The following is a 13,316-nucleotide window of genomic DNA, read 5'->3' as shown; positions in this document are numbered from 1 at the left end:
GATAGAATTTTTTTATATAAACTACATATTTATATTTAGAGTTTCATTTTAATGTCATTCAGGATCAAGAAATGAATAATATTTTCGGGCAAATCTGAGTAAAACATTATTCACTCCTCGATCCCGGATGACATTTGAAACCTGCTTATTTCTAGCCTACTACCTAATGGACACCCGGCTCTGTGGAGGTGGACGATCGACCGGAGCTCTCTCCCATGCTCTCTCCCCTGGTCTCTCCACTGCTCCTCCGTCGTCGATCCCCCGCTGCTCTCTCCGCCATGAACGTCAAGTAGGCGGCTCTATCTGCGGCAACCGTCTCCTGACGCAGCTGCTGCTCCAGCTCCTCCCACCGCCGACGGTGATCCAATGCCTCGTACTCTGCGAGCTACGGGTCCGCCTCCACGACTTCTACGGCCGCCTCTAGCGCTGCCTCGTCCCACGAATCCTACATTGTGCTTTTTTTCTAGGGTTTTTGCAGCTATGGCGTGGGAGGAGGGATAATATAGACCGTCGGCGCGCGCGGTGTCGTGGCGGGAGACTTTCCCACGCGGCACCGTGGCGGGAGAATTTCCCGCCCGGCGTCGTGGCGGTAAAATATCCCGCGCGGCGCCCTGGCGTCACTTACAGGCGGCTTCTATTTCCAAAAAATTTAGCCTCGCGAGGCGCCGGCGTGCCCGATTCGCGCCCTTGGCCAAGGGGCCAGCACGGGGTTGCCGACGCTTCTATTGGGCTCGAAAAATCCGGCGTTGTTTAGAGCGCGCCGGTGCTAGCCCATTTTCGCTCTCGGTCCCGAAATCTCTATCGAGGCCGCTATCGGGGCGCAGGTGGAGACGCCATAATCTAAGCAGAATGAAACGGTCTATTTCAGTCTATGTGCATAAAAGGACAAAAAAAAACATGATTCAGTGCTGCGATGCAAACGAAGATGAGGACCTGGACCGAGCATTCTCTACCCAAATCTGGGCCAGCAACGGCCGGCAACTCCGCAGCAATCAGCTCAGATCCAACCATGTCACCATGGAGCGTCCATGCGACAACCGTTGCGCCTCGGCGGCCCACGCCTGCTCTTGGGTGGCACGCCCCTGCGCGGGCCTAGGCAGTACTTTTTATAAATCGTTCTAAGTTGTAACATGTTATTTAATCTCCAACCCTGTCCGCGCCACGTCTCAAATGGACCATTTCAGATACTTTTGGTATTCTATTGATCTGCCCACTGAAGATGGTTTATAGACGACATATTTTGTTCTGGCAGTATCTACATCTACATATGGATCGAGGACGTAGCACAATCTCGCCAACACTATAGGCGTGAATCTAACCATCTAAACATGATGGCTGTCCCGTCTCGTCGACCGCGTCACGTTTTGAAAGGCGACTGTTATCGTCGTGCAATGCCTCGTGAGTCATGACTGTTGACACGTGCTTAAAGTGCACAGCCCTTTTTATTTGCTCTCCTCTTGCCCTGACTTGCCTTTTGCTGCAAGCATTTTTTTCACCATGCTTCAAGCAATTAGCATCTATTCAGTACATTAGTTAGCGATATATGCGAGCATATATGTACATATATACGTGGTGTATGTTTGGCCGCGAGGAATATACAATTGGTCGACCTGAACCACCGACCCATGGAGTGATGGCTGTGATGCTTTGACTATGCCCAGGACAGTGACTTCACGTGATCCAGAAGCATATCGCTAGTTACTGTCACTGTTACTCCAAGACCACGGTAGTACTTTATTCTAGCCACTGTGTTGCTGAAGAGTAAAGTTTTTTTTATTGAGAACTTGCTGAAGAGTAAAGTTAAAGCGTGCCGCTCGATCGTGGCCTTTGACTGACGGGTTAGGCCTTTCTGTGCTGGACCCTGGACCCTGCGACTTCTAGAATTACGCATGGGCCATGTCAAACGAAAAGTTATAAATGGGCCTCGCCCGCGTGCGTGAAGGGGGGCCGAACCCTATTTACCGCTCGGAGCGGGAGCGGGGTTTACTGGGCTCGGCCTAGTTACTGCTTTCCAATTGTGCGCTGATTTCAGGTTCGCCTGATGGTACAAAAGCAACGATTTGCATACTGGTTTTACTGGTGTACAGAAATGTCAGTTTTTTATTCTCTCAACCTGTTTCTTTGCTTGTACAGTTGTCATTTCGTTCGTCAAAAGAAATTTTTTCTATGTGTTTGTTTCAGTTGGCTTGCTGTCTGGTTGCATACGTTGAGGAACTAAGTACTGAAGGCTGAATAAAAATGTTCGTTCAATTTTAAGAAAAATAGTAAGCCTTAAAAATTGTTCATACAGTTCTTTTTTTTTCCATGTTTATAAAATTGTTCGCGAGATTTAAAAGTAAGACCGCAGGGTTAACAAAACGTTTGTGAGCCTTAAAAATATTTGTATTGACTGAAAAAGTAGTTTACGAGGTTGTACAAAAATTCTGCGAGATTAATATTTTTTCAATTAAAAAAATGTGAGGTTTTAAAAATATCAGCGGGTGTTCAAAATGTTCACACCGTTCAATATCATTGGAGTGGTTTTTCAAAAATGTTCTAGAGATTAAAACGTATTCGTACAATTCAGAAAATATGTGAGCTTTAAAAAGGTTCACGGGCCTTAAAAATGCTCGTACGATCTAGAAACTAGTGTGTGAAGTTTCAATAATTGTTCGCAAGATTCAAAATATCTTTGTACAATTCAAAAAAAAATCGTGTGTTTACAAAAATGTCCGTGAGCCTTTAAAATGTTCGTAAGGTTTAGAAACTAGTTTTTGATATTTAGAAAATTGTTCGCAAGATTCAAAAAATTATTTTTACAATTCAATAAATCATGAGATTTCGAAAATGTTCGCGAGACTTAAATTGCAAGGTTTTAAACGAGGTTGAAAAAAGTTTCGACAGTTCAAAAAACTTGATAGTGAGTTTTAAAAGTGTTCAGGTGATCGAAAAAATATTCATATAATACAAAATATTTATTCGCAGGAATGGAAGAAAACTTTCTCTCGTCACACAAAATAAAATAATTTTTATTATCTCGTAAATGAAAATAAAAAAGGAAAAGCAAACAAGAAATGATGAACAAACAGGGGAAATATTAGAGCCCAGGTAGCTTACTATCTTTCTTCAACTAGATGCTAGTATGTTAGTTAGTGTTAATTCCGCTTTGTGCCACTTTCACCTAATTATATAAGAAAGGTACGTAAGCGGTGTTTTGGCACATGGAAGCATATGCTACCTTTATTTTGAAATGCACGTTAGACACTTTTCAAAATGTTAAAAAATTTGAAACAAAAAATTTCGCACATGCATCTTCACGTGCTATGCGCTCACAAAGTTGTTTCATGAAAAATTCACTTGTCGTTTGATCGTGTGTGAAAAAAGACAAAATTATGTGCTAAAGGTAAGACTTTTCACAAGATAAATTTTGTCTTTTTTACATAGACCACAAAAATATTGTTTTTCACGAAACTTTATGAACGTACACATATTATGGAGATGTACATGCATAATTTTTTGTCAATTTTTTTTGGCACTTCAAGATGTATTATTTTGGTACAGGGAGCATGTGCACCGGTGTAAGGGTATTGCCCCTATGTTTGGTTTTGGTAATTAATGACAACCCCTATGGACTAATGTTTCCATTTAATTTATATGAAAAAATATTTCATAGGTACTACTTGTATTCCATGTGTTGGATTCAAGTATGGATGCCATGAAGATAAAGATATATCTTGTGTATTGGCATCAAGATCTTCGATTTGAAGATATATATGTGATATGATCATGAATAAGAAATGAAGATGGAGTTCTTATGTGGAACTCAATATTAGCCATGCTCTAGCTTATGTGATAAGAAATGGATGATCAAGATCTTGAGTGCTTGATTCCAAGTGAAGAATTCAAGTTACGGCTCTAAGTCGGTGTCATGATAGTCTCATAAGTTGAGCTATGGTTGACTAAGATTTAGAGCATGCAAACAAATGAAGAATTCTTTATACACCTCAAGATAGTATGATAGAGCATGAGAAGATACAAGGTTGACCAATACAAAGAGTGGAGAATAGATTCAAGTTTGGTCAACACATGAAGCATGAAGAATGTGCCACGTGAAGTCATGTGGTATGGTAAGCCTTGTCAATTATGCTTTATGAACTAACCCATCATATATGTGTCCTTGTGTTTTCTATGTGGGTTAGGTATTTTTCCATGGGCATGCATCAAAAGGGAGATCTCATATAGCCCATGAGAGGATGACATCAAGTGCTGATCGTTATCAAGGTTGAGTTGGGCAAGTTCAAGTTGAGCATCTCAAGAGGATCATATGCTTGAAGCTAGCCGTCCATTTGGTGATAATGGACACGTGAAGATGTGCATCAATGGAGCTTTCCCACCATGGTGTATGGGGGAGCATTTGTGAGTCTTCACGAAGTAACGATGATCAAGTGAGGCATTCCGGATTGAGTGGATCCTGAAGAGTTATCATCAAGATCAAGTGGGATGCGCAAGGCAAAGGTATGAACTTCATAGGTTTTCCTTTTACCGGTCTCAAGGTGGTTGATGGGAGACCGGATTATAGGATAGATAGCCGCACTATCAAGAGGGGCTTTCGGTTGGATAACTTGATCACATCGTCTTAGGGAGCTCAATACTTTGCATACTTTGCATATCCCTATTGCTTCTTAGTGTTTCTCTGTGAGAGGTTCTTGAGCTTGTTGCTAGCTTTACAACAAGCCCAAGTTCATCGAAAACAGAATCCGCATGCATCTTCTATTGCGTTTTCGAGTTTGGACGTCTTCACCATTTCTTGACGGTGGGAGACTCCCTCTCTAAAAACATATAAAAATATCCTGTGAGGAGTCTCCATATTTCCAACAAAATTGGTTTCATGTCAATCGGGGTCCGGACACAAAAGTTATCACAGTTTTTGTATAACATGTTTTCCTGCTCGCCCGGTTTCTCGCCCGGCGTGACCGGCCGTCCCACCGGATGGCCCGGTTCAAACCGGCCCCTGGACTGATGCCAACCGGGCACTATCCAGTAAGGTTTCCAGCTTCGCCCGGTGATGGCCCGTCCTGAGGTCCGGTTTGGACCGGCCGGGTCCGGCCACTCGTCCGGTCTGACCGGGCGGTCGACCAGCATCCCCAGCGCAGGTTTTGCGCGACAATGACCCGCCCCGGTCACGACCTGGCGCCAGGTCCGGTTTGGACCGGCTAGTCCGGTCTGTGGCCCGGTCTGACCGGGTCCTGCACCGGACGGCCCGGCCCCAGGCCCGGTCAACCGGGCTCCTCAAAGTTTTGCTGAGCTGGACATTTCCCCAACGGTTATTTTTTCGGCTTGGGCTATAAATAGCCCTTATTTCACCTTGGGCTGAATAAGTTCTTCCACTCTCTCCCCTCCATTGTTGACTTTGAAGAACTTGCCTTATCTCTTGATTCCCCCCATGATTCTTGCTCATTCTTGAGGGATCTAAGAGAGGAGATCTAGATCTACAATCCCCACCAATCCATCTCTCCTCTAAGTGAGGGGAACTCTTTAGATCTAGATCTTGGAGTCATTTGTTGATTTCCTCTTTGTTCTTCCTCTCTAATCTCATCCTAGCATTTGTTGCTTTGGTGAGATTTGAGTGTGAAGTATTTAAACACCTCTAGCGTTCTTGCTTTGCATCATTGCATAGTGTTGATCTCTCCACCACGATTAGTTCGAGTGAGAAACCGTGAGCTTGTTACTCTTGAAGGGAGACCTCCTAGTTGGCTTGGCGGTTGGTGCTCCGATGATCTCTTCAAGGAAGATTGTAAAGAGACCCGACCTTCTCCTTCGTGGAGCTTGTGAAGTGGTTGTGGAGGTTGCCATCTCCGGAGTGGAGGAAAATCTAACCATAAGGAAAGGGCCATATCCTTCGTGGGTGTGGCTCGGAGAATAGGGTGAGCCTTCGTGGCGTTGGGGAATCCTTCGTGGGACCTCCACTCCTCCAAACATGACGTACCTTCTTGCAAAGGAAGGGAACACGAGAATACATCCTCGTCTCCGCGTGCCTCGGTTATTTCTATACCCGAGCTTACTTTCCTTGTGATAGCCATCGTGCTTGAAGCACATATATCTTGCTATCACTTGTGCTACATATATCTTGTGCCTATCTTGCTTAGCTCTAGTTGTTATTGTTGCACTTAGTTGAGCTTAGCATATTTAAGGAGCCGAAATGAACAGTAGTGTGCATGCAGCTATTTATAGTCCGCGCCTTTACCAGCTAGCTAGCTCCCTCAATTCGATAACTCTCTGCCTCTCCAAGGTTAAATGAACCCGTGTACAGCAAAAAGGAAGCTGCAGGAAAAACAACGGGCTAGGCCCACAAACGCGAGAGTGTGCTTGAAAGGATACCTTTTGGCAAGCTAACTGATGCAATAAGCGTTAAATATGCTTTGCCACTGGAAGTGGTTTTGCTTGCTCCCGTCTAAGCGGTCGGACAGATGGGCCAGCCATAAAGCCAGAGGGTGTAACTGGTTTTCCTTTAGTTTTTTCGGTTTTCGTACTTTTCGTTGTTTTTCTGTCAGTTTTCTTTTTCTTTGTGGGGTCTTCTATGAGATTTTAACATTCTTGAAAAATCCGGTTTTTATTATAAAATGTGATCAATTTTTTCAAAAAATATTTGAGTTTAAAAGTATTCAATTATAATAATATTCACGATTCTGTAAATTTTAAATTCAGAAACTGTTCATTGTTGAAAAGAATCACGTGGTTTTTAAAAAAAAACCTTGATGGAAATATTCATATTTTAAAAAATTCAATTCAAATAAGTTCAAACTTTTGGTTAGATTTGATATAAGAACTTGTTATTTGGGATATTTAGAAGCGACCCATGCGGAAAGAGTTGGGGTTGGCGGGTTGCACAGGAGGGTGCTTTAAAATTGTCGCTCCTCTTAGTAAGGCCTATATGTTATACCTCCAGTGCACACATAGGCTGGCCCATATACTCCCGTACATTGTCCTGTTGTTTTATTTTTTTGTTTTTTCTGTTGCATTTTTTTGAATTATTTTTCGGGTGGTTTTTGTTTGGTTTTTCTTTTGTTTTTCTGCAGATTAATTTTTTTGGTAAGTTTTTTGGTCGGGTTCCTTTTTCACCGTTTTCTATTTCAATTTTGTTTTTGATTTCCTTTTGCTTTTTTTTTACAAAACACAGTATAAATGCAGACGGTCATAAATACATACATATACGCATCCATATAAACGAACGTACATACATCTACCTCTATGAACACCTTCGAGAGGTTAAGTCAAGAGACTGATCCGGCACATCTTAAAATTGATAAAGTCACCACAAATATCTTGCTATCGACATGAAAATTGAATATTCTGTCTTTGTGAAACGTCGAAATGTCAAACCTGCAGTTTTATCTCTTGTGGGTTGGGTACCACTGTCCACCTAATTATCCAGCGTTGGTTCTCATTTCCCTTTTTTTTGCTTCTCCTTTTTTTTGAAAATGATGGGCCATGCCCCTGGCTCTGTTAGCATGCAACCAACAAATTCTCAAAAAAAAAATGCAACCAACAAAGTGTGACAGGTTTTGAGCAAGGCTCAGTATAGTACTGGAAGGAAAAGAAAGACAGCAACCAAAACATCTGCGAGAGACCTACTACAGCTTTTGGCCCAAAACTCCATATGAGCATCTTTAATTTGCTTCTCACAGGTGATCTCCTGGCGCCAGCGATAAGTCGCCGATGTAGTTTTTTTTTTAACAGGGTAGACCCTAGAAGCTGCTTATATTGACGAAGCGGCAGTTACACTTTACAGAAAAACCCCTATAGATAGGGGATATTCTAGATAAGGACCTAACTTTTATAGAACAGACCCTAGAAAGAATAGGAAAAAAGCAATCGGGTCCTCCTTGCTCCGCACTGCAACTGGTTGCCATCAAGATGCTCCGCCACAGAGATACCGGCGCCGGGGACGAACCACTTGGTCCGGCGGCGAGACGAGAGCAGTAGATCTTCCCCTCAGACTTCTTGGTCTCTGGGAAGTAGAGGATGAGGAGGGTCGCCTTTCGACCATGAGATGCAGAAGCAGGGCGGTGGAGGCCGCCGGCTTGAGTCCTCTGTTGAAGAGCTCCAGAGACGAGGGCACAAAGGCTCTCCTGTTGGAGGGGCCGCCCTACGGCCAGAGAGTACGGCGACGGCGGCGCCGTGGTAGACCTCCGGTGAGAAGCAGACCTGCTCCCTTGCTGCAGATGTGATGGCCTGGACGACGACCAGGCAGAGTCAGCAAGCAAGAGCTCCTCCCTCTCGTCACCCCGACGAGGAAGAAGAAGCAGCTTGTCGCTGCATCTGTGGCCACCAGATCCGCGATAACCAGCCTTATTTATGGAGATCCTCATCTCCCTCCTCCGCCAGACCTTCGGCTCCGACCGCCGGAGCTCCATGAGGTCGAGGAAGAAGACGTTGTGGTGCCAGATCCGTCTGCTCGGATCCACCACCTCTCTACCGGCATCAACGCCATACGCCACATAGGGACCAAATCTAAACCTACTACTAGTAATATATACTCCGGCGCCTTCTCCTCTCCATCTCCATCCGGCTATTCCGGCGGAGAGGAGGAAGGAGAGGCCCGGCGAGGAGGAGAGGAGGAGCAGGTACTGTAGCGGGACTAGAGCGGTGCGGGGGGGGGAATGAGAGCGGCTCGCCGATGTAGTTGAGTCACAGATCTTAGCACCAATAGTTAGCAGGTCACCTTTTCTTCTTCTTTCGTCGCACCTTTTAAATATATATGAACATTGTCTCTGCTGTGTATGATTCAATATTTGTTTTTCATGGAGATCTTTACCATATATATAAAAAATGCCCATTGTTGGCATTTTTATGTGAACATTATTCATACTCATATGAACATCTATATTTTTTTGATTTTTTTTTACAAAACACAGTATAAATGCAGACGGCCATAAATATATACATATACGCATCCATATAAACACACGTACATACATCTACCTCTATAAACACCTTCGAGAGGTTAAGTCAAGAGACTGATCCGGCACATCTTGAGATTGATAAAGTCACCACAAATATCTTGCTATCGACAGGAAGATTGAATATTCTGTCTTTGTGAAACGTCAAAATGTCAAACCTGGAGTTTTATCTCTCGTGGGTTGGGTACCACTGTCCACCTAATTATCCAGCGTTGGTTCTCATTTCCCTTTTTTTGCTTCTCCTTTTTTTTTGAAAATGATGGGCCATGCCCCTGGCTCTGTTAGCATGTAACCAACAAATTCTCAAAAAAAAAATGCAACCAACAAAGTGTGACAGGTTTTGAGCAAGGCTCAGCAGGTTATAGTACTGGAAGGAAAAGAAAGACAGCAACCATAACATCTGCGAGAGACCTACTACAGTTTTTGGCCCAAAACTCCATATGAGCATCTTTAATTTGCTTCTCACAGGTGATCTCCTGGCGCCAGCGATAAGTCGCCGATGTAGTTGAGTCACAGATCTTAGCACCAATAGTTAGCAGGTCACCTTTTCTTCTTCTTTCGTCGCACCTTTTAAATATATATGAACATTGTCTCTGCTGTTTATGATTCAATATTTGTTTTTCATGGAGATTTTTACCATATATATAAAAAATGCCCCTTGTTGGCATTTTTATGTGAACATTATTCATACTCATATGAACATCTATATTTTTTTGTTTTTTTTTGTTTTTGCAATACATAACTTTCTTGTGTAAAATTAATTTGTAGAATAATGCAAACGTAATTTTGGATGCATGAGCATCGATCTAGAAATTTATGAGAACAATTTATTTTTATTCAGTACATATGAAAGTGTTCTTATATTATTGAATACTCCAGCTGAAAAAAAAATTCCATACATTAAAGATGACTTTGCAGTAAGAACAGTGTGCAAAATTAGAATAGTCAGCCTACAAGCTATAAGTATATATACGTGCTATCCCCCTCAAGATCAAGCACGTCATGTGGTCTGAATTTGTAGTCCACATCACATTGTTGCTTCCTCCCAAGCAAGCTCTTCTCATCTTCCCCCTCCTCCAAATCACCACCACCAGCATGACCCCATGGATGCCGCTGGTATCTTCTCAGTGCCTCCAGCCTCTCTGCAACCTCCTTCATCCCGGGCCGCTCATCGCCGCTCATGCTCACACATCGCATTAAGAGGTGTGTGACCTCTTCCAGGGCCTCTGGCCCCATCTCCTTCCTAACATTGCCGTCCATGAGCTCGTCATGCCGACCAGCCTTCACGGCCGCCACGAAGCATGACACAAGGCTCCTATTTTCCTCTGGGCCATCAAAACATAGCACTTTTTTCCTGGTCAGCAACTCCAACATCACGACGCCAAAGCTGTACACGTCGCTCTTGTCTGTCAGCTGGCATGTCATAAGGTACTCCGGGTCTAGGTACCCACATGTGCCTTGCACTAGAGTGGCGATGACCTCGGCCTCATCGCTTGGAGCCAGCTTTGATGCTCCAAAGTCCGTTACTTTTGCGGTGAGACTGCCATCAAGCAGGATGTTAGCTGTCTTGACGTCACCGTGGAGGATTGGTGGCGAAGCCGACGAGTGCATGTAGGCCAACGCCTCCGCCGACTCCGCCCCAATCCGAAGACGGGTATCCAAGGCCGTGTCAGCATTGAGTCCCTTGCCACCATGTATGTACTGGTACAGGGTGCCATTTGAGACATACTCATATACCAACATCGGCACCTCCACCTCGAGACAACAGCCAAGCAACTTGACGACATTTCGGTGGTTGATTTGGGAGAGGATAAGCATCTCCCTTGTGAACTCCTTGGTCTCGGCCTCCTCCATCATCTTGGACTTCTTGATGGCCACCACCGAATTGTCTGCGAGGACACCTCTATAGACGATGCCGTGGCCTCCACGGCCGAGGATCTGGTCGGTGGCGAAGTTGTTTGTCGCCTTCTTTAGCTCTTCACTGGAGAATATCTTGAATCCACCAGTGGATCCACCGGCGGTGCCATTGTACGACCGCATCTGTTGCTGCAGGATGACCCCTCCGTTATGCTCGAAGAATTTCTTCTTTGTTCTCATGAGGTTGCTCTTCTGCAGCGCCAGGCAGGTGCCGCAGAATATGGACCCCAACAAGATCACTCCCACGCCAACCCCTGAATATGACATTACATACGTGACATTTAGCACACAGTCCTAGTAAGAAATTGAGATGACTATAGCATGTCGCATGATGTTCGTCGATGGATAGAAGTAAAATTGTAAATGTACCTGTAACGGCTTTGAGAGCTACGGTGAACTTGTCCTTTGGTCGGCAACCATTCTTGACGTTGGGATCTCCAGTTTCCTCCGGAGGGCATTTGCAAGTGAAGTTTCCCTCCGTGTTTACGCAGACTGCGTGGCACCCGTAGTTTTCTTTATGTTGGCACTCGTCGATGTCTTCGGTTTGCAAATCAATTAATCACCATTTGATCAGACGAAATCATTTCACAAGGCAGAAGAATTCAGTATCCTGAAGGCCTTTGCTCTAAGCAAGAAAAATTCAGTGTTGTATGGCCGGTTTGTTTACCTATGCATCCGCCGACACCGTCGATGTAGGGGTTGCCGCCATAGCCCTTGGAGCAATTACAGCGGTAGCCGTCCCCGTTGTCGACATCGAAGCACTTGCTGTGCGCGCTCCGGCACGCGAAGTCCGCCGTCGCGTTTCCCTCGGCGGCGCTGCATTTACCGACGTTCCGGATGGCCCAGTCGAGCACGACGGGCACCTCAAAATCATCGGTGCGGTTGAGGATGATGCGCTCGCTGTCGAACCAGTCTGTCTGCACGAGGAAGACGTAGTGGCACGGCGTGGCCTGGGCTGCAATTGTCTCATACCCACTCTGCCCTGGCGGGAAGTTGTTCTGCGCCGGCTCGAAGAAGTCAACCCCCTTGGGGATGGCACTCCGGCAGCACCCGACGCCGGTGCACGGGCCCGGCAAGTCGTACTGCGCCGGCCGGCACACGGACATGCAGCCGCTGACGTACTGGCCGGGACCGTCGACGAAGAAACCGAGGGTGGGGCAGCCGATCGCGACGAGCTGGGTCTTGTTGGACGAGAAGAGGTAGGGGCTGTGGTTGATGCCCATGTACGTGTCTGTTTTCCCGTCGATGAACCCGCCCGACGAGTTGTAGCAGCTGCGCGTCGCGTTGAGGAAGGTCGTGGCCTCGCCGGCCGCGAGCGAGATGTCGGCGAGGCGGTACCCACGGCTTACGATGGTGAGGCGTGGTGGCGAAGGCCCGGAGTCGTCGCAATCGAGCTGGAAGCCGCTGACGCCGTCGTCGCGGTAGCAGCCGGCGCCGATGCCGAAGGGGTAGGGGACGGTGACGTTGCCGCACGTTTCGCGGCACTCCCGCAGCGCCATGGATGGCTGGCGCTGAGCCGCCGCCACGGACAGCAAGTGCAACACGATCAGCAGCACTACAGTGGTCGGCATTCTTGACATGTGTTGCTTGCTTTGCTCAGCTTCGATTCGATTAAGTATATGGCGTGGGTGGCGGTACGTAGATGCGCTGACTTGACGCGAGTCATTAACTCATGATCCGATCTGGGAAAGGCCAAGTAGACATTGACTTCAAGTCGGGCTGGTTGTTGAGTCGTCCATCTCCACCGCTGACAAAGCAGCGCTTTCAATGAGCTTATTGTAGTGTCAGCTATATTTTACAGCGCCTCCACTCTCGGCCTCCTCCCATACAGCGTCCGGTAAAGTTTTCCGGCGCGGTTTCTATTCTGAGGTGCTGGTTTCAAGCCACGGCACCCAAAAATCGCCCCCAAACGGCCAATGGATTCCCACATTTGAATTAAATTGTTCCCGCCAACAACGGTGCCAATAACTTATCAGAGACCGCCGCGAGTTTATCACTCGCTCGATCATCGTTTGTTCAATGTCTTGGCGAACAAAAAATGGTGCAGTTTCAGCTACGTATTAAATCAGTCTGAAATCAAATGGCTGGCGTGAGATCTGTGGTAGCCGACATCGTTGTTGGTGTTAAGCTCGTCCCCCGTAGATTCAAACTTGCCGCCGGTGGTTCTCTCCTTTCCCGCAAGATGATGTTGCGTTGCTCATTGTACCATGCCCACGTCTCGTGTCCATCGTAGATATGTCGGCCATCAAAAGCGCCAAGTCTTCTTTCCACTTCTTTGCCGCGATATTAGACTTGAGGAACCCAATCTTCACTTCTTGTGTGTCCAACATCGCCGACCACGTCGCATCGGCCTTCTTGTGTCTCGCTGCTAAGAAGAAAGGAATATGGCCCGTCCCTTGCCATATTCGCCGCCATCTTCCTAATGGGGTGCCCATCCAAGGCCGCTGGTGTCGCTGAGGC

General features: G+C 46.1%; 1 protein-coding gene across 1 annotated transcript; it reads right to left on the bottom strand.

Annotated features, from left to right (window-relative positions):
- Nucleotides 1–9,896: 9,896 nt before the first annotated feature.
- LOC124691032 (wall-associated receptor kinase 1-like) lies at nucleotides 9,897–12,427 on the bottom strand. Its single transcript, XM_047224320.1, has 3 exons — nucleotides 11,524–12,427; nucleotides 11,226–11,393; nucleotides 9,897–11,110 (listed from the first exon to the last, which is right to left on the bottom strand). The coding sequence occupies exons 1-3, from the start codon at nucleotides 12,425–12,427 to the stop codon at nucleotides 9,897–9,899; spliced, it is 2,286 nt and encodes a 761-aa protein (XP_047080276.1).
- Between the last annotated feature and the right edge of the window lie 889 nt (nucleotides 12,428–13,316).

Source organism: Lolium rigidum, chromosome 2 (assembly GCF_022539505.1).
Source record: "Lolium rigidum isolate FL_2022 chromosome 2, APGP_CSIRO_Lrig_0.1, whole genome shotgun sequence".
In the NCBI taxonomy this organism is placed as follows: domain Eukaryota; kingdom Viridiplantae; phylum Streptophyta; class Magnoliopsida; order Poales; family Poaceae; genus Lolium; species Lolium rigidum.
Note: the sequence above shows the minus strand (reverse complement) of the source record. Positions and strands in the feature narration are given on the sequence as shown.